Source organism: Synchiropus splendidus, chromosome 3, assembly GCF_027744825.2.
Source record: "Synchiropus splendidus isolate RoL2022-P1 chromosome 3, RoL_Sspl_1.0, whole genome shotgun sequence".
Taxonomy (NCBI): domain Eukaryota; kingdom Metazoa; phylum Chordata; class Actinopteri; order Syngnathiformes; family Callionymidae; genus Synchiropus; species Synchiropus splendidus.
The window spans coordinates 5,656,110-5,679,509 of record NC_071336.1 but is presented as its reverse complement, the minus strand read 5'-3'; the positions used below and the strand labels follow the sequence as shown (position 1 = coordinate 5,679,509).

Genomic DNA, 23,400 nt, shown 5'->3' with positions numbered 1-23,400 from the left:
CGACAATCGCTCTCACAACAAAAGTGAGATCTCCAACAACATATGAAACAACAGCGAGGTCAACTTCAGTCCATCCTACAACCAGAGATCTCAGCACAGTGGCTTCTGCTACAGAAACAGAAGCTCCAAGAACAGCTTTTCAAACATTTGCAACAACGACAGAGCCAAGATCAACTGTTGTTCCAACCACTGTAATCTATCTTGCAACTAGCAATGGTCTGAGCACAGTTGTCCCTCTGACAGAAACAGTTGATCAAACAACAGATTTCACAACAACAGTTGCTCCCACAAGACATTTACCAACGACAACGGGATCTAAAACAGTGCACGCGTCAACTAACATGGATCACAGCACAGTGGTTTCTCCTACAACAACGGCAGCTCCACTAACAGCTTTTCTGAAAACAGTTGCTCCCACAACAAAGGTCAGATCAACAAAAACGCATGCACCAACAACACCAATCCAACAGACAACCAGAGATCTCAGCACAGTGGCTTCTGCCACAGAAGCAGTTGCTCTAACAACAGATATTGCAACAACTGTTGCCCCAACAACAACACATGAACCAACAACAGCAAGGTCTACGACAGTCCATCCTACAACCAGTGATCTCAGCACAGTGGCTTCTCCTACAGAAACAGAAGCTCCCACAACAGCTTTTCAAACATTTGCAACAACAGCAGAGCCAGACATAACTGTTGTTCCAACCACTGTAATCGATCTTACAACTACCAATGATCTGAGCACAGTTGTCCCTCTGACAGAAACAGTTGATCAAACAACAGATTTCACAACAACAGTTGCTCCAACAACACATTTACCAACAACAACTGGGTCTAAAACAGTGCACGCGTCAACTAACATAGCTCATAGCACAGTGGCTTCTCCTACAACAACGGCAGCTTCGAAATCAGCCTTTCCGACAACAGTTGCTCGCACAACAAAGGTTAGATCAACAACAACGCATGCACCAACAACAGTTAGGTCTACTACAATCCAACATACAACCAGAGATCTCAGCACAGTGGCTTCTGCTACAGAAACAGTTGCTCTACCAAAAGATATTGCAACAACTGTTGCCCCAACAACAACACAGGAACCAATAACAGCAGGGTCTACAACAGTCCATTCTACAGCCAGTGATCAAAGCACAGTGGCTTCTCTTACAGAAACAGTTGCTCAAACAAAAGTTTTTACGACGACAATCGCTCTCACAACAAAAGTGAGATCTCCAACAACGTATGAAACAACAGCGAGGTCAACTTCAGTCCATCCTCCAACCAGTGATCCCAGCACAGTGGCTTCTGCTACAAAAAGAAAAGCTCCAACAACAGCTTTTCAAACATTTGCAAAAGCAACTACAGAGCCAAGAACAACTGTGTTTCCAACCACCATAATATATCCGACAACTACCATAGATCTCAGCACAGTTGTTTCTCCGACAGAAACAGAAGGACAAACAACAGATTTTCCAACAACAGTTGCTCCAACAACAACACACGTACAAACAACAGCAAGGTCAACTTCAGTCCATCCTACAACCAGAGATCTCAGCACAGTGGCTTCTGCCACAGAAACAGTTGCTCTAACAACAGATTATGCCACAACAGTTGCTCCAACAACAACACATGTACCAACAGCAGCTATGTCTACTACAATCCAACAAACAACTAGTGATCTCAGCACAGTGGCTTCTCCTACAGAAACAGAAGCTCCAACAACAACAAGGGCAGGTCCAACAACATCTTTTCTGACAGCAGTTGTTACCACAACAAAAGTTAGGTCAACAACAACACAGGCACCAACAACAGCTAGGTCTACTACAATCCAGCAGACAACCAGAGATCTCAGCACAGTGACTTCTGCCACAGAAACAGTTGTTCTAACAACAGATTATGCCACAACAGTTGCTCCAACAACAACACATGTACCAACAACAGCAAGGTCAACTTCAGTCCATCCTACAACCAGAGATCTCAGCACAGTGACTTCCGCAACAGAAACAGAAGCTCCAACGGATTTTCAAACATTTGCAACAACGACAGAGCCAGACATAACTGTTTTTCCAACCACGGTAATCTATCTTGCAACTAGCAATGATCTGAGCACAGTTGTTCCTCTGACAGAAACAGTTGATCAAACAACAGATTTCACGACAACAGTTGCTCCCACAAGACATTTACCAACGACAACTGGGTCTAAAACAGTGCACGCGTCAACTAACATGGATCACAGCACAGTGGTTTCTCCTACAACAACGGCAGCTCCACTAACAGCTTTTCTGAAAACAGTTGCTCCCACAACAAAGGTCAGATCAACAAAAACGCATGCACCAACAACACCAATCCTACTGACAACCAGAGATCTCAGCACAGTGGCTTCTGCCACAGAAGCAGTTGCTCTAACAACAGATATTGCAACAACTGTTGCCCCAACAACAACACATGAACCAACAGCAGCAAGGTCTACGACAGTCCATCCTACAACCAGTGATCTCAGCACAGTGGCTTCTCCTACAGAAACAGAAGCTCCCACAACAGCTTTTCAAACATTTGCAACAACGGCAGAGCCAGACATAACTGTTGTTCCAACCACTGTAATCGATCTTACAACTACCAATGATCTGAGCACAGTTGTCCCTCTGACAGAAACAGTTGATCAAACAACAGATTTCACAACAACAGTTGCTCCAACAACACATTCACCAACAACAACTGGGTCTAAAACAGGCCGTGCGTCAACTAACATAGCTCATAGCACAGTGGCTTCTCTTACAGAAACAGTTGCTCAAATAAAAGTTTTTACGACGACAATCGCTCTCACAACAAAAGTAAGATCTCCAACAACGTATGAAACAACAGCGAGGTCAACTTCAGTCCATCCTAAAACCAGTGATCCCAGCACAGTGGCTTCTGCTACAGAAACAGAAGCTCCAACAACAGCTTTTCAAACATTTGCAAAAGCAACTTCAGAGCCAAGAACAACTGTGTTTCCAACCACCATAATATATCCGACAACTACCATAGATCTCAGCACAGTTGTTTCTCCGACAGAAACAGAAGCACAAACAACAGATGTTCCAACAACAGTTGCTCCAACAACAACACAGGCACCAACAACAGCTAGGCCTACTACAGTCCTCCCTACAACCAGAGATCTCAGCACAGTGGCTTCTGCCACAGAAACAGTTGCTCTAACAACAGATTATGCCACAATAGTTGCTCCAACAACAACACATGTACCAACAACAGCAAGGTCAACTTCAGTCCGTCCTACAACCAGTGATCTCAGCACAGTGACTTCTGCTACAGAAACAGAAGCTCCAACGGCTTTTCAAACATTTGCAACAACGACAGAGCCAAGCACAACTGTTGTTCCAACCACGGTAATCTATCCTGCAACGACCAATGACCTGAGCACAGTTGTCCCTCTGACAGAAACAGTTGATCAAACAACAGATTTCACAACAACAGTTGCTCCCACAACACATTTACCAACAACAACTGGGTCTAAAACAGTGTACACGTCAACTAACATGGATCACAGTACAGTGGTTTCTCCTACAACAACGGCAGCTCCACTAACAGCTTTTCTGAAAACAGTTGCTCCCACAACAAAGGTTAGATCAACAACAACGCATGCACCAACAACACCAATCCAACAGACAACCAGAGATCTCAGCACAGTGGCTTCTCCTACAGAAACAGAAGCTCCAACAACAAAGAGGGCAGCTCCAACAACATCTTTTCTGACAGCAGTTGCTACCACAACAAAAGTTAGGTCAACAACAACACAGGCACCAACAACAGCTAGGTCTACTACAATCCAACAAACAACCAGAGATCTCAGCACAGTGGCTTCTGCCACAGAAACAGTTGTTCTAACAACAGATTATGCCACAACAGTTGCTCCAACAACAACACATGTACCAACAACAGCAAGGCCAACTTCAGTCCATCCTACAACCAGAGATCTCAGCACAGTGACTTCTGCAACAGAAACAGAAGCTCCAACGGCTTTTCAAACATTTGCAACAACGACAGAGCCAAGCACAACTGTTGTTCCAACCACGGTAATCTATCCTGCAACGACCAATGACCTGAGCACAGTTGTCCCTCTGACAGAAACAGTTGATCAAACAACAGATTTCACAACAACAGTTGCTCCCACAACACATTTACCAACAACAACTGGGTCTAAAACAGTGTACACGTCAACTAACATGGATCACAGTACAGTGGTTTCTCCTACAACAACGGCAGCTCCACTAACAGCTTTTCCGAAAACAGTTGCTCCCACAACAAAGGTCAGATCAACAAAAACGCATGCACCAACAACACCAATCCGACAGACAATCAGAGATCTCAGCACAGTGGCTTCTGCCACAGAAGCAGTTGCTCTAGCAACAGATATTACAACAACTGTTGCCCCAACAACAACACATGAACCAACAACAGCAAGGTCAACTTCAGTCCGTCCGACAACCAGTGATCTCAGCACAGTGGCTTCTGCAACAGAAACAGAAGCTCCCACAACAGCTTTTCAAACATTTGCAACAACAGCAGAGCCAGACATAACTGTTGTTCCAACCACTGTAATCGACCTTACAACTACCAATGATCTGAGCACAGTTGTCTCTCTGACAGAAACAGTTGATCAAACAACAGATTTCACAACAACAGTTGCTCCAACAACACATTTACCAACAACAACTGGGTCAAAAACAGGCCGTGCGTCAACTAACATAGCTCATAGCACAGTGGCTTCTTCTACAACAACGGCAGCTTCGAAATCAGCATTTCCGACAACAGTTGCTCCCACAACAAAGGTTAGATCAACAACAACGCATGCACCAACAACAGTTAGGTCTACTACAATCCAACAGTCAACCAGAGATCTCAGCACAGTGGCTTCTGCCACAGAAACAGTTGCTCTAACAACAGATATTGCAACAACTGTTGCCCCAACAACAACACACGAACCAACAACAGCAAGGTCTACTACAGTCCAACCAACAACCACAGATCTCAGCACAGTGGTTTCTTTTACAGAAACAGTAGCGCAAACAACAGATTTTCCAATAACAGTTGCTCCAACAACAGTTAGTCCCACAACAAAAGTGAGATCTCCAACAACAGATGTACCAACAACAGCTAAATCAACTCCAGTCCACTCTACAACCAGTGATCTCAGAACAGTGGCTTCACCAACAGAAACAGAAGCTCCAACCACAGCTTTTCAAACAACATTTGCAACAACTTCAGAGCCAAGCACAACTGTTGTTCCAACCACCGTAATCTATCCGACAACTACCATAGATCTCAGCACAGTTGTTCCTCCGACAGAAACAGAAGCACTAACAACAGATGTTCCAACAACAGTTGCTTCAACAACAACACATGTACCAACAACAGTTAGGTCTACTACAGTCCTCCCTACAACCAGAGATCTCAGCACAGTGGCTTCTGCCACAGAAACAGTTGCTCTAACAACAAATATTGCAACAACTGTTGCCCCAACAACAACACATAAACCAACAATAGCAAGATCTACTAAAGTCCATCCTCCAACCAGTGATCTCAGCTCAGTGGCTTCTGCTACAGAAAGAAAAGCTCCAACAACAGCTTTTCAAACATTTGCAAAAGCAACTTCAGAGCCAAGCACAACTGTGTTTCCAACCACCATAATCTATCTGACAACTACCATAGATCTCAGCACAGTTGTTTCTCCGACAGAAACAGAAGCACAAACAACAGATTATGCCACAACAGTTGCTCTAACAGAAACACACGTACCAACAACAGTAAGGTCAACTTCAGTCCGTCCTACAACCAGAGATCTCAGCACCGTGGCTTCTCCTACAGAAACAGAAGCTCCAACAACAGCTTTTCAAACAACATTTGCAACAACAAATGCAGAGCCAAGCACAACTGTTGTTCCAACCATGGCAATTTACCCTACAACTACCAATGATCTCAGCACAGTGGTTTCTCCGACAGAAACAGTTGCTCAAACAAAAGATTTTACAACGACAATTGCTCCCACAACAAAAGTAAGATCTCCAACAACATATGAAACAACAGCGAGGTCAACTTCAGTCCATCCTAAAACCAGTGATCACAGCACAGTGGCTTCTCCTACTGAAATATCACTGCAAACAACAGATCTTCCAACCATATTTGCCGTAACAACGCATGAACCAACAACAGCTAGGTCCTCAACAGTCCATTCTACAATCAGCGATCTCACCACAGTGGCTTCTCCTACAGCAACAGTAGCTTTAACAACAAAAGTTAGATCAACAGCAACACATGAACGAACAATAACTCGGTCAACTCCAGTCCATCCTATGACCAGCATTCTCACCACAATCGCTTTTCCGACAGAAACGGTTGCTCTAACAAAAGATTTTCAAACATTTGCTGTAACGACACATGTACCAACAACAGCTAGGCCTACTACAGTCCATCCTACAACCAGTGATCTCAGCACAACAGATTATTCAACAGTATATCCAACAACTTCTGAAATAACAGTGTTTCATTCATTTGATTCTACAACAGTCACCCCAGAAACTACAGTTGCTTCCAGCACAGCACCTGCACCAACAACAGAAGTCCCACCAACAACAGATGTCACCATGTCAACAGCGACTCCAACAACCTCCCACTCTGCGACAATAAGTGTTCCAACAACAACATTTTCTCCAACAACCACTCCTGCTATAACAATAGACTATTCAGTCACAACAGTTGATTCAACAACAGAGTTAGCTACAACTGATACTCCATCAACAACAGTTGAGCCGACAACAGTTCTTCCCACAACAATCTTCCTGAGGGGCGCTTCAATAACAAGACCTTATTCTGTGACATCAGTGGCTCCAACTACTGCTGTTCCAACCACAAATATTGCACCATCATCAACATTTGGTTCGACAACAGAGTATCTGACAACAGTTGTTTCCAGTAGAGCAGAAGTTACAACAACTGGTGTTCCTTCGACAACAGTTTGTCCAACATGCACTGATGATCTCACAACTGATATTCCGGCAACAACAGTCACACCCACATCTTCTTTGACAACCAAAGCAGTTTCAACAAAAGTGGAATCTCCTACAACTGTTGATGTCACAACAGAAGAATTTCCAACAACAGCATTTGCTCCAAAAACAGAGATCCCTCCAACAACACATGCTTCCACGGGAGTGCAGGTACAAACAGATGATGTGTCCGCGACAACGGTTGTCTTTGTTACAACAGATTATTCCACATCAGCAGCTTCTTCAACAACAGTTGCTCCAGTCACAACAGTTGACTCAACAACAATCACTACACCCACCGATTTTCTGACAACGATATATTCAACAGACGTACCCACAACAACATTTTCTCCAACAACCTCCACAGCTTCAAAAACCGCCTTTTCACCAACAGCAGATGATTCTACAACAGAGTTGCTTCCAACTGTTATTCCATCAACAACAGCCGGTTCAACAACAGTAAAAATGACAACCAGCCCAAAAACAGCAGCCGTATCAGAAACAGCAGCAGATTCAACAACAGTCCTACGAACAACAAATGTCACTCCATCAAGAACAATTGGTTCTACAGCAGAATATCTGACTACAGATGAGCCCACAACCGCAGAAGCTACAGCAGTCACACCAACAACTGATGCTCCTCTTACAACATTTTTTTCAACATACACGGATTATCTAACAACTGACATTCTGACAACAACAGTCGCACCCACATCTTCTTCTGAGAAAGCTGTTTCAACAACAGTGGAATCTCAAACAACTTTTGGTGCTCCAAAAACAGAGATCCCTCCAACAACAGATGTTCCCACGGCAGCACAGGCACAAACAAAGGATGCGACTGCGACGACGGTTGCTTTTGTGACAACAGATCTTTCCACATCAGCAGCTACTCCAACAACAGTTGCTCCAGTCACAACAGTCGATTCAGCGACAGTCCACTCCACAAAAACAGTCTCAACATTATCGCCAACAACAAATTTACCCACAACAGTATTTTCGACTCGTGCTCCCAGAACCACTGATGTTCCCACAACAACAGCCACTCCAACTTTTCCTACTTCAGAAGGTGCACCGACAACAATCATTGCAGTTACAAAAGTTGATTCGATGACAGACATACTGTCAACCACAGTCACTCAAACAACTGCTTCTCCCACAACTGCTTCAGCTCCGATAACAGAGAAACTCCAAACGACTGCCATTCCTGAAACCTCCCCCTTTCCTACGACTCAAGCTGCGAACACAGTCATCCCAGTCACTACAGTTGATTTAGAAACAGACTTGCCTTCTTCAGTTGCCCCATCAACAACAGGATCACCAACAGAATATCCAACAACATTTATTCCCACAACAGCTCATAGTCCGACAACAGTCACTCAAACAACTGTTTCTCCCACAACAGAATCTTCTCTTATAACTGAGGAACCACAAACAACAGCCAATCCAGAAACCTCTCCACCTATAAATGCTCCAACAACAACAATAGTTGATACACCAGCAGACTTCCCTACAACTGCTGCCCCATCAACAACAGCTGGATCATCTACAGAATATCCAACAGATGTTCCCACAACAGCCTTCACAGAAGAAGCAGCTGTATCAACTAGTAGTGTTCCAATTAGAACTGTCTTTCATACCACATCTGTTTCAACAACCGACATTCCAAAAAGAACAAATGCTATTCCAACAACAACAGTGCTTCCAACAACAAAGCCTTTTTCCACGACATCATCAGCTCCCTTGACTGCTATTCTCACAACTCTTGCTCCACAAAAAACAACGAGTCAAACAACCAGAGTATCTCCAACAATTGCTCCCACACCAACAAACGTTGCCACAATATCATCAAATCTGATGCGTACTGTTCCCATAACACCCACAGCAGGTGTTGCCAGTACAGCACAAGCTACAACAGTGGTCACACCAACAACTGGTGTTCCTTCGACAACAGTTTGTCCAACATGCACTGATGATCTCACAACTGATATTCCGGCAACAACAGTCACACCCACATCTTCTTTGACAACCAAAGCAGTTTCAACAAAAGTGGAATCTCCTCCAACTGTTGATGTCACAACAGAAGAATTTCCAACAACAGCATTTGCTCCAAAAACAGAGATCCCTCCAACAACACATGCTTCCACGGGAGTGCAGGTACAAACAGATGATGTGTCCGCGACAACGGTTGCCTTTGTTGCTACAGATTATTCCACATCAGCAGCTTCTTCAACAACAGTTGCTCCAGTCACAACAGTTGACTCAACAACAATCAGTACACCCACCGATTTTCCGACAACGATATATTCAACAGACGTACCCACAACAACATTTTCTCCAACAACCTCCACAGCTTCAAAAACCGCCTTTTCACCAACAGCAGATGACTCTTCAACAGAGTTGCTTCCAACTGTTATTCCATCAACAACAGCCAGTTCAACAACAGTAAAAATGATGACCGGCCCAAAAACAGCAGCCGTGTCAGAAACAGCAGCAGATTCAACAACAGTCCTACGAACAACAAATGTCACTCCATCAAGAACAATTGGTTCAACAGCAGAATATCTGACAACAGATGAGCCCACAACCGCAGAAGCTACAGCAGACACACCAACAGCTGATGCTCCTCTTGCAACATTTTTTTCAACATTCACTGATTATCTAACAACTGACATTCTGACAACAACAGTCGCACCCACATCTTCTTCTGAGAAAGCTGTTTCAACAGCAGTGGAATCTCAAACAACTTTTGGTGCTCCAAAAACAGAGATCCCTCCAACAACAGATGTTCCCACGGCAGCACAGGCACAAACAAAGGATGCGACTGCGACGACGGTTGCTTTTGTCACAACAGATCTTTCCACATCAGCAGCTACTCCAACAACAGTTGCTCCAGTCACAACAGTAGATTCAATGACAGTCCACTCCACAAAAACAGTCTCAACGTTATCGCCAACAACAAATTTACCCACAACAGTTTTTACTACTCGTGCTCCCAGAACCACTGATGTTCCCACAACAACAGCCACTCCAACTTTTCCTACTTCAGAAGGTGCACCGACAACAATCATTGCAGTTACAACAGTTGATTCGATGACAGACATACTGTCAACCACAGTCACTCAAACAACTGCTTCTCCCACAACTGCTTCAGCTCCGATAACAGAGGAACTCCAAACAACTGCCATTCCAGAAACCTCCCCCTTTCCTACGACACAAGCTACGAACACAGTCATCCCAGTCACTACAGTTGATTTAGAAACAGACTTGCCTTCAACTGTTGCCCCATCAACAACAGGATCACCAACAGAATATCCAACAACATTTATTCCCACAACAGCTCATAGTCCGACAACAGTCACTCAAACAACTGTTTCTCCCACAACAGAATCTTCTCTTATAACTGAGGAACCACAAACAACAGCCAATCCAGAAACCTCTCCACCTATAAATGCTCCAACAACAACAATTGTTGATACACCAGCAGACTTCCCTACAACTGCTGCACCATCAACAACAGCTGGATCATCTACAGAATATCCAACAGATGTTCCCACAACAGCCTTCACAGAAGAAGCAGCTGTATCAACTAGTAGTGTTCCAATTAGAACTGTCTTTCATACCACATCTGTTTCAACAACCGACATTCCAAAAAGAACAAATGCTATTCCAACAACAACAGTGCTTCCAACAACAAAGCCTTTTTCCACGACATCATCAGCTCCCTTGACTGCTATTCTCACAACTCTTGCTCCACAAAAAACAACGAGTCAAACAACCAGAGTATCTCCAACAATTGCTCCCACACCAACAAACGTTGCCACAATATCATCAAATCTGATGCGTACTGTTCCCATAACACCCACAGCAGGTGTTGCCAGTACAGCACAAGCTACAACAGTGGTCACACCAACAACTGGTGTTCCTTCGACAACAGTTTGTCCAACATGCACTGATGATCTCACAACTGATATTCCGGCAACAACAGTCACACCCACATCTTCTTTGACAACCAAAGCAGTTTCAACAAAAGTGGAATCTCCTACAACTGTTGATGTCACAACAGAAGAATTTCCAACAACAGCATTTGCTCCAAAAACAGAGATCCCTCCAACAACACATGCTTCCACGGGAGTGCAGGTACAAACAGATGATGTGTCCGCGACAACGGTTGTCTTTGTTACAACAGATTATTCCACATCAGCAGCTTCTTCAACAACAGTTGCTCCAGTCACAACAGTTGACTCAACAACAATCAGTACACCCACCGATTTTCTGACAACGATATATTCAACAGACGTACCCACAACAACATTTTCTCCAACAACCTCCACAGCTTCCAAAACCGCCTTTTCACCAACAGCAGATGACTCTACAACAGAGTTTCTTCCAACTGTTATTCCATCAACAACAGCCAGTTCAACAACAGTAAAAATGACGACCGGCCCAAAAACAGCAGCCGTGTCAGAAACAGCAGCAGATTCAACAACAGTCCTACGAACAACAAATGTCACTCCATCAAGAACAATTGGTTCAACAGCAGAATATCTGACTACAGATGAGCCCACAACCGCAGAAGCTACAGCAGACACACCAACAACTGATGCTCCTCTTACGACATTTTTTTCAACATACACGGATTATCTAACAACTGACATTCTGACAACAACAGTCGCACCCACATCTTCTTCTGAGAAAGCTGTTTCAACAACAGTGGAATCTCAAACAACTTTTGGTGCTCCAAAAACAGAGATCCCTCCAACAACAGATGTTCCCACGGCAGCACAGGCACAAACAAAGGATGCGACTGCGACGACGGTTGCTTTTGTCACAACAGATCTTTCCACATCAGCAGCTCCTCCAACAACAGTTGCTCCAGTCACAACAGTCGATTCAGCAACAATCCACTCCACAAAAACAGTCTCAACATTGTTTCCAACAACAAATTTACCCACAACAGTTTTTCCTACTCGTGCTCCCAGAACCACTGATGTTCCCACAACAGCCACTCCAACTTTTCCTACTTCAGAAGGTGCACCGACAACAATCATTGCAGTTACAACAGTTGATTCGATGACAGACATACTGTCAACAACAGTCACTCAAACAACTGCGTCTCCCACAACAGCATCTGCTCTTATAACTGAGGAACCACAAACAACAGCCATGACAGAAGCCTCCCTCTCTCCACCTGTAAATGCTCCCACAACATCAATTGATACATTTCATATGTCAACAGACTTACATACAACTGTTGCCCCATCAACAACAGGATCCTCAACACTGTATCTGACAGAAGGAGTTCCCACAACAATTTTTGCTCCGACAACAACAGTCATTCCTACAACTACAGCACCTCTTCCAACAACTAGTGTCCCCACTACAACAACCTCCCTCTCTCCGACAATAAGTGTTCCCACCACAACATTTTCTCCAACAACCTCCAAAGCTTCAAAAACAGCCTTTTCACCAACAGCAGATGATTCTACAACAGAGTTGGTTCCAACTGTTATTCCATCAACAACAGCCGGTTCAACAACAGGAAAAATGACGACCGGCCCAAAAACAGCAGCCGTATCAGAAACAGCAGCAGATTCAACAACAGTCCTACGAACAACAAATGTCACTCCATCAAGAACAATTGGTTCTACAGCAGAATATCTGACTACAGATGAGCCCACAACCGCAGAAGCTACAGCAGTCACAGCAACAACTGATGCTCCTCTTACAACATTTTTTTCAACATACACTGATTATCTAACAACTGACATTCTGACAACAACAGTCGCACCCACATCTTCTTCTGAGAAAGCTGTTTCAACCACAGTGGAATCTCAAACAACTTTTGGTGCTCCAAAAACAGAGATCCCTCCAACAACAGATGTTCCCACGGCAGCACAGGCACAAACAAAGGATGCGACTGTGACGACGGTTGCTTTTGTCACAACAGATCATTTCACATCTGCAGCTACTCCAACAACAGTTGCTCCAGTCACAACAGTAGATTCAATGACAGTCCACTCCACAAAAACAGTCGCAACTTTATCGCCAACAACAAATTTACCCACAACAGTTTTTCCGACTCGTGCTCCCAGAACCACTGATGTTCCCACAACAACAGCCACTCCAACTTTTCCTACTTCAGACGGTGCACCGACAACAATCATTGCAGTTACAACAGTTGATTCGATGACAGACATACTGTCAACCACAGTCACTCAAACAACTGCTTCTCCCACAACTGCTTCAGCTCCGATAACAGAGGAACTCCAAACGACTGCCATTCCAGAAAACTCCCCCTTTCCTACGACTCAAGCTATGAACACAGTCATCGCAGTCACTACAGTTGATTTTGAAACAGACTTGCCTTCAACTGTTGCCCCATCAACAACAGGATCACCAACAGAATATCCAACAACAGTTATTCCCACAACAGCTCGTGCTCCGACAACAACAGTCACTCCGATGACTGCAGTTTCTTCCACGACAAATCTATTTTCCACAACCGAATACACAACAACACTTGATTCCAGCACTGCACCTCCTCCAACAACAATAGTCCCACCTACAACCGGAGTGACCACGAAAAGACCGTCTCCAACAACTACCCTCTCTCCTACATTACGTGTTCCCACAACAACGTTTTCTACAGCAACCTCTACTGCTTCAAAAACATCCTTTTCACCAACTGCCGAATACTCCACAACAGAGCTGCCTCCAACTGTTATTCCATCAACAACAGCCGGTTCAACAACGCTAAACCTGACCACAGTTGGTCTGACAAAAAGTCTCACCACGACATTTTTCCAGACAAGTGATGCAACAACAGAGGCTAATTCTTTGATGTCATCTGCTCCAACTCCTGCTGTTCCCACAACTGTTCCTCAAATCACTCAAACAACCACAGTATCTCCAACAATTGCTCCCACGAAAATAGATACTCCTGCAGCATCAGCAGATCTAACAAGTGTTGTTCCTATTTCACCAACCGCTCGAACAACACTCTCGCCCACAACAGTTACCCTGACAACACCAGTGACTCTCACGTTTCCTCCTACATCAACTGATCCAACAACAGCATCCGAATCAGAAACAGCAGCAGATTCAACAACAGTCCTACGAACAACAAATGTCTCTCCATCAAGAACAATTGGTTCAACAGCAGAATATCTGACTACAGATGAGCCCACAACCGCAGAAGCTACAGCAGACACACCAACAGCTGATGCTCCTCTTACGGCATTTTTTTCAACATACACGGATTATCTAACGACTGACATTCTGACAACAACAGTCGCACCCACATCTTCTTCTGAGAAAGCTGTTTCAACAACAGTGGAATCTCAAACAACTTTTGGTGCTCCAAAAACAGAGATCCCTCCAACAACAGATGTTCCCACGGCAGCACAGGCACAAACAAAGGATGCGACTGCGACGACGGTTGCTTTTGTCACAACAGATCTTTCCACATCAGCAGCTACTCCAACAACAGTAGCTCCAGTCACAACAGTAGATTCAATGACAGTCCACTCTACAAAAACAGTCTCAACATTGTTTCCAACAACAAATTTACCCACAACAGTTTTTCCGACTCGTGCTCCCAGAACCACTGATGTTCCCACAACAACAGCCACTCCAACTTTTCCTACTTCAGAAGGTGCACCGACAACAATCATTGCAGTTACAACAGTTGATTCGATGACAGACATACTGTCAACCACAGTCACTCAAACAACTGCTTCTCCCACAACTGCTTCAGCTCCGATAACAGAGGAACTCCAAACGACTGCCATTCCAGAAAACTCCCCCTTTCCTACGACTCAAGCTATGAACACAGTCATCGCAGTCACTACAGTTGATTTAGAAACAGACTTGCCTTCAACTGTTGCCCCATCAACAACAGGATCACCAACAGAATATCCAACAACAGTTATTCCCACAACAGCTCGTGCTCCGACAACAACAGTCACTCCGATGACTGCAGTTTCTTCCACGACAAATCTATTTTCCACAACCGAATACACAACAACGCTTGATTCCAGCACAGCACCTCCTCCAACAACAATAGTCCCACCTTCAACCGGAGTGACCACGAAAAGACCGTCGCCAACAACTACCCTCTCTCCTACAATACGTGTTCCCACAACAACTTTTTCTACAGCAACCTCTACAGCTTCAAAAACATCCTTTTCACCAACTGCAGAATACTCCACAACAGAGCTGCCTCCAACTGTTATTCCATCAACAACAGCCGGTTCAACAACGCTAAACCCGACCACAGTTGGTCTGACAAAAAGTCTTACCACGACATTTTTCCAGACAAGTGATCCAACAACAGAGGCTAATTCTTTGATGTCATCTGCTCCAACTACTGCTGTTCCCACAACTGTTCCTCAAATCACTCAAACAACCACAGTATCTCCAACAATTGCTCCCACGAAAATAGATACTCCTGCAGCATCAGCAGATCTAACAAGTGTTGTTCCTATTTCACCAACCGCTCGAACAACACTCTCGCCCACAACAGTTACCCTGACAACACCAGTGACTCTCACGTTTCCTCCTACATCAACTGATCCAACAACAGCATCCGAATCAGAAACAGCAGCAGATTTAAAATCAGTCCTACCAACAACAAATGTCACTCCATCAAGAACAATTGGTTCAACAGCAGAGAATCTGACTACAGATGAGCCCACAACAGCAGAAGCTACAACAAGAGCAGTCACACCAACAGCTGATGCTCCTCTTACGACATTTTTTTCAACATACACGGATTATCTAACAACTGACATTCTGACAACAACAGTCGCACCCACATCTTCTTCTGAGAAAGCTGTTTCAACAACAGTGGAATCTCAAACAACTTTTGGTGCTCCAAAAACAGAGATCCCTCCAACAACAGATGTTCCCACGGCAGCACAGGCACAAACAAAGGATGCGACTGCGACGACGGTTGCTTTTGTCACAACAGATCTTTCCACATCAGCAGCTACTCCAACAACAGTTGCTCCAGTGACAACAGTCGATTCAGCGACAGTCCACTCCACAAAAACAGTCTCAGCATTATCGCCAACAACAAATTTACCCACAACAGTTTTTCCGACTCGTGCTCCCAGAACCACTGATGTTCCCACAACAACAGCCACTCCAACTTTTCCTACTTCAGAAGGTGCACCGACAACAATCATTGCAGTTACAACAGTTGATTCGATGACAGACATACTGTCAACCACAGTCACTCAAACAACTGCTTCTCCCACAACTGCTTCAGCTCCGATAACAGAGGAACTCCAAACAACTGCCATTCCAGAAACCTCCCCCTTTCCTCCGACTCAAGCTGCGAACACAGTCATCCCAGTCACTACAGTTGATTTAGAAACAGACTTGCCTTCAACTGTTGCCCCATCAACAACAGGATCACCAACAGAATATCCAACAACAGTTATTCCCACAACAGCTCGTGCTCCAACAACAACAGTCACTCCGATGACTGCAGTTTCTACCACGACAAATCTATTTTCCACAACCGAATACACAACAACGCTTGACTCCAGCACAGCACCTCGTCCAACAACACAAGTCCCACCTTCAACCGGAGTGACCACAACAAGACCGTCTCCAACAACTACCCTCTCTCCTACAATACGTGTTCCCACAACAACGTTTTCTACAGCAACCTCTACAGCTTCAAAAACATCCTTTTCACCAACTGCAGAATACTCCACAACAGAGCTGCCTCCAACTGTAATTCCATCAACAACAGCTGGTTCAGCAACAGTAAAATCGATCACTGTTGAACCAAAAACAGGTCTCCCCACTACGATTGTCCAGACAAGTGCTCCAACAACTGATAACTCCTTGACATCTTTGGCTCCAACCTCTCGTGCTCTAACAACAACCTTTGATCCGAAAACAACAATAAGAACCACAAGATCTTCCACAATTGCTCCCAAAACAGATATTCTGATACCATCCACTGCAACTCTTTCCAAAACACCCACAACTCCGACAACACTCTCAATAAGAACAACTAGCCCTACAGTACAGATTACTCCCACAACATTTTCTTCCACAACCGAGCTCTTGACAACTGTTCCTCCATCAACAACAGCCGGGTTAACAACACTAAACCCGACCACAGTTGGTCTGACAAAAGGTCTTCCCACAACATTTTTCCAGACAAGTGATGCAACAACAGAGGCTAATTCCTTGACAGCATTGATTCCAACTACTGCTGTTCCCACAACTGTTCCTCCACAAACATCAATCACTCAAACAACCACAGTATCTCCAACAATTGCTCCCACGAAAATAGATACTCCTGCAGCATCAGCAGATCTAACAAGTGTTGTCCCTATTTCACCAACCGCTCGAACAACACTCTCGCCCACAACAGTTACCCTGACAACACCAGTGACTCTCACGTTTCCTCCTACATCAACTGATCCAACAACAGCATCCGTATCAAAAACAGCAGCAGATTTAACAACAGTCCTACCATCAACAAATGTCACTCCATCAAGAACAACTGGTTCAACAGCAGAGAATCTGACTACAGATGAGCCCACTACAACAGAAGCCACAACAAGAGCAGTCACAGCAACAACTGATGCTCCTCTTACGACATTTTTTTCAACATACACGGATTATCTAACAACTGACATTCTGACAACAACAGTCGCACCCACATCTTCTTCTGAGAAAGCTGTTTCAACAACAGTGCAATCTCAAACAACTTTTGGTGCTCCAAAAACAGAGATCTCTCCAACAACAGATGTTCCCACGGCAGCACAGGCACAAACAAAGGATGCGACTGCGACGACGGTTGCTTTTGTCACAACAGATCATTTCATATCAGCAGCTACTCCAACAACAGTTGCTCCAGTGACAACAGTCGATTCAATGACAGTCCACTCCACAAAAACAGTCTCAACATTGTTTCCAACAACAAATTTACCCACAACAGTTTTTCCGACTCGTGCTCCCAGAACCACTGATGTTCCCACAACAACAGCCACTCCAACTTTTCCTACTTCAGAAGGTGCACCGACAACAATCACTGCAGTTACAACAGTTGATTCGATGACAGACATACTGTCAACCACAGTCACTCAAACAACTGCTTCTCCCACAACTGCTTCAGCTCCGATAACAGAGGAACTCCAAACAACTGCCATTCCTGAAACCTCCCCCTTTCCTACGACTCAAGCTGCGAACACAGTCATCCCAGTCACTACAGTTGATTTAGAAACAGACTTGCCTTCTTCAGTTGCCCCATCAACAACAGGATCACCAACAGAATATCCAACAACATTTATTCCCACAACAGCTCATAGTCCGACAACAACAGTCACTCCGATGACTGCATCTTTGGCTACAACCTCCCGTGCTTTCACAACAACCTTTGCTCTAAAAACAACAATAAGAACCACAAGATCTCCCACAATTACTCCCACAAGAGATATTTGGACAGCATCCACTGCAACCACTGTTGTTTCCAAAACACCCACAAATCCTACAACACTCTCAACGACAATAACTCGCCCTACAACACAGAATAATGCCACCAAATTTTTTTCCACAACCTTAAATGATTCCACAACAGAGATGTTGACTACAGCCGGTTCAACAACAGTTAACATACTCACAGTTCGTCTGACAAAAGGTGTTTTCCAGACAAGTGATGCAACCACAGAGGCTAATTCCTTGACGTCATCTGCTCCAACTCCTGCTGTTCCCACAACTGTTCCTCCAATCACTCAAACAACCACAGTATCTCCAACAATTGCTCCCACGAAAATAGATACTCCTGCAGCATCAGCAGATCTAACAAGTGTTGTTCCTATTTCACCAACCGCTCGAACAACACTCTCGCCCACAACAGTTACCGTGACAACACCAGTGACTCTCACGTTTCCTCCTACATCAACTGATCCAACAACAGCAGCCGTATCAAAAACAGCAGCAGATTTAACAACAGTCCTACGAACAACAAATGTCACTCCATCAAGAACAATTGGTTCAACAGCAGACTATCTGACTACAGATGAGCCCACTACAGCAGAAGCTACAGCAGTCACACCAACAACTGATGCTCCTCTTACGACATTTTTTTCAACATACACGGATTATCTAACAACTGACATTCTGACAACAACAGTCGCACCCACATCTTCTTCTGAGAAAGCTGTTTCAACAACAGTGGAATCTCAAACAACTTTTGGTGCTCCAAAAACAGAGATCCCTCCAACAACAGATGTTCCCACGGCAGCACAGGCACAAACAAAGGATGCGACTGCGACGACGGTTGCTTTTGTCACAACAGATCTTTCCACATCAGCAGCTACTCCAACAACAGTTGCTCCAGTGACAACAGTCGATTCAGTGACAGTCCACTCCACAAAAACAGTCTCAACATTTTCGCCAACAACAAATTTACCCACAACAGTTTTTCCGACTCGTGCTCCCAGAACCACTGATGTTCCCACAACAACAGCCACTCCAACTTTTCCTACTTCAGACGGTGCACCGACAACAATCTTTGCAGTTACAACAGTTGATTCGCTGACAGACTTACTGTCAACAACAGTCACTCAAACAACTGCTTCTCCCACAACTGCTTCAGCTCCGATAACAGAGGAACTCCAAACAACTGCCATTCCAGAAACCTCCCCCTTTCCTCCGACTCAAGCTATGAACACAGTCATCCCAGTCACTACAGTTGATTTAGAAACAGACTTGCCTTCAACTGTTGCCCCATCAACAACAGGATCACCAACAGAATATCCAACAACAGTTATTCCCACAACAGCTCGTGCTCCAACAACAACAGTCACTCCGATGACTGCAGTTTCTACCACGACAAATCTATTTTCCACAACCGAATACACAACAACGCTTGACTCCAGCACAGCACCTCGTCCAACAACACAAGTCCCACCTTCAACCGGAGTGACCACAACAAGACCGTCTCCAACAACTACCCTCTCTCCTACAATACGTGTTCCCACAACAACGTTTTCTACAGCAACCTCTACAGCTTCAAAAACATCCTTTTCACCAACTGCAGAATACTCCACAACAGAGCTGCCTCCAACTGTAATTCCATCAACAACAGCTGGTTCAGCAACAGTAAAATCGATCACTGTTGAACCAAAAACAGGTCTCCCCACTACGATTGTCCAGACAAGTGCTCCAACAACTGATAACTCCTTGACATCTTTGGCTCCAACCTCTCGTGCTCTAACAACAACCTTTGATCCGAAAACAACAATAAGAACCACAAGATCTTCCACAATTGCTCCCAAAACAGATATTCTGATACCATCCACTGCAACTCTTTCCAAAACACCCACAACTCCGACAACACTCTCAATAAGAACAACTAGCCCTACAGTACAGATTACTCCCACAACATTTTCTTCCACAACCGAGCTCTTGACAACTGTTCCTCCATCCACAACAGCCGGTTTAACAACACTAAACCCGACCACAGTTGGTCTGACAAAAGGTCTTCCCACAACATTTTTCCAGACAAGTGATGCAACAACAGAGGCTAATTCCTTGACAGCATTGATTCCAACTCCTGCTGTTCCCACAACTGTTCCTCCAATCACTCAAACAACCACAGTATCTCCAACAATTGCTCCCACGAAAATAGATACTCCTGCAGCATCTGCAGATCTAACAAGTGTTGTTCCTATTTCACCAACCGCTCGAACAACACTCTCGCCCACAACAGTTACCGTGACAACACCAGTGACTCTCACGTTTCCTCCTACATCAACTGATCCAACAACAGCAGCCGAATCAGAAACAGCAGCAGATTTAACAACAGTCCTACGAAGAACAAATGTCACTCCATCAAGAACAATTGGTTCAACAGCAGAATATCTGACTACAGATGAGCCCACAACCGCAGAAGCTACAACAAGAGCAGTCACAGCAACAACTGATGCTCCTCTTACAACATTTTTTTCAACATACACGGATTATCTAACAACTGACATTCTGACAACAACAGTCGCACCCACATCTTCTTCTGAGAAAGCTGTTTCAACAGCAGTGGAATCTCAAACAACTTTTGGTGCTCCAAAAACAGAGATCCCTCCAACAACAGATGTTCCCACGGCAGCACAGGCACAAACAAAGGATGCGACTGCGACGACGGTTGCTTTTGTGACAACAGATCATTTCACATCTGCAGCTACTCCAACAACAGTAGCTCCAGTCACAACAGCCTTCATCACAATAAAAGTATTTTCGACAAAAACTCAATCTTCAACAATTGATCCCACCACAACAAATTCTCCCTCAACCATGACGGCTTCAAACAATGGAATTCCCACAACATTTATGCCGACAACAGTCATTCAAAAAACACTTGCTACCAGCATCGGACCTGCTCCTACAACGGATGTTTTTCCAACAAGAGGTGCCACCATAACAACGGCCACTCCAACAACCTCCTTCTCAGCTACTACTCATGCCCCCCCCACCTTGACTGCTTCAGTAACAGCAGTTGATTCCACACCAAAGTTACCTTCTACATTAACTCCATCGACAACATCCAATTCAACAACAGTAAAACTGACAACGACTGATCCGACAACAGATATTCTTAAAACAATTTTCCAGACAAGTGCTTCCACAGCAGATGATTCCGTAACATCATCCGCTCCTATGACTCGTGTTCCCACGATTGTTGCTCCAAAAACAACATCAAGAACAACAGGATCTCAGGCAACTGCTCCCATAACGAACACTTGGAAATCATCCACTCCATCTATGAGTGTTCCCATAATTCCCAGCACCGTGACAACGCACTCATCCACAACAATTATCCCAACAACAGCCTTTTCACTTACAGCATTTGACTTCACAACAGAGTTGGATCCAACTTTTACTCCATCAACAAAAGCTGGTTCAACAACAGACAAATTGACCACAGTTGATGCGACGCCAGGTTTTTCAACAATTTACCAGAGTCGTGATCCCACTACAACTCCTGCTACACCCTCAATTGATTCGACAACAGTAGCCAACTCAGACACAACGGACCAACAGACAACAATAATTGGTTCAACAACAGAATATCCGGCAACAGATGTTCCCACAACGGCAATCACACCAACAACAGGTCCTGCTACAACAGTTCTTCCAACATACACTGATGATCTAACAACAGATATTCTGACAACACTCACACACATGACTTCTTCTACTATGAAAATTATTTCAACAAAAGTGGAATTTACGAAAACTACTGACATCACAACAGGCTCACCCACAACAGCATTTGCTCCGAAAACAGTGATCCTTCCTACAACCGGTGTTCCCACAGCAGCTCATGCTCAAACAAAAGATGTGTCTGCAACGACAGTTGCTTTAGTGACAACAGAATATTCCACATCAGCAGTTCCTCCAACAGCTGCTCCAGACTTACGACCTACTGTGGCTCCAGCAACAACAGGATCTTCAAGAGTATATTCGACAAAAGGCATTCCCGCAACAACTCTTGCTTCAACAATCACAAATGTATTTGCCACAAAAACAATATCTTCATTGACAGTTCATGCCACCACAACTGCTTCTCCCCCATCCACATCTACACCAATCACTGGAGGTCACACAACGTCCACGCCGACAACAGTAAAAAAAACAACGGCTGTCCCGCTAAGAACAGGTGCCGCCACAACAACAGCCACTCCAACAACCTTCCTCTCTCCTACACAAAGTGTTGCTACAACACAGTTTTCTCCCACAACTTCAACTACTACAACTACAACAGTCATTTCAGCAAAGGCAGTTGATTCCACAACAGAGCCACCTACAACTGTGACTCCATCAACTACAGTCGGTTCAACAACAGAAAAACTGACCAAAGTTCATCCGACAACAAGTCTTCCTACAACAATTTTCCAGACAAGTGCTCCAACAACAGCAGAACATTCCGTGACATCATTGGATCCAATGATGAGTGTTCCCACAACTACTGTTGCTCCAACGACACCCACCACTCCAACAACGCTCTCAGCAACAACATTGATTAATCCCACAACAACATTTGCCCCAATGATTGGAGGTCGAACTACAACGTCTGTGCCGACGTCAGTCATTCATAAAATCATTGACCCGAGCACTGGCCTTGCACCAACAACACAAGTCCGACCAAAACCAGGTGTCACCATGACAACAGCTACTCCAACCACCTCCCTCTCTCCCACTACAGGTATTCCCACAACATTGACTCCCACAGCATTAACTGCCTCTACATCAGTCTTTTCAGTGACAACAGATGACTCTACAGCCCAGTTATTCACAACAGTTATTCCAGCAACTTCACCAATAGTAAATC

The 23,400-nt window shown here is 44.5% G+C and overlaps 1 protein-coding gene across 1 annotated transcript; it reads left to right on the top strand.

Moving 5' to 3' along the window:
• The first annotated feature begins 4,223 nt into the window (after positions 1 to 4,223).
• On the top strand, positions 4,224 to 23,095 carry LOC128755921 (mucin-2-like). Its single transcript, XM_053860032.1, has 5 exons — positions 4,224 to 4,233; positions 4,729 to 5,588; positions 15,083 to 15,320; positions 15,712 to 22,182; positions 22,968 to 23,095. The coding sequence occupies exons 1-5, from the start codon at positions 4,224 to 4,226 to the stop codon at positions 23,093 to 23,095; spliced, it is 7,707 nt and encodes a 2,568-aa protein (XP_053716007.1).
• Positions 23,096 to 23,400: the final 305 nt, after the last annotated feature.

Excerpts from the sequence above, each read along its gene's own strand:
- LOC128755921 (XM_053860032.1), top strand. Across the intron at positions 15,321-15,711 it reads CAACGCTAAACCCGACCACA|CAGAGAATCTGACTACAGAT; the intron begins GTTGGTCTGACA and ends TTGGTTCAACAG. Across the intron at positions 22,183-22,967 it reads GGCAATCACACCAACAACAG|ACAAGTGCTCCAACAACAGC; the intron begins GTCCTGCTACAA and ends ACAATTTTCCAG.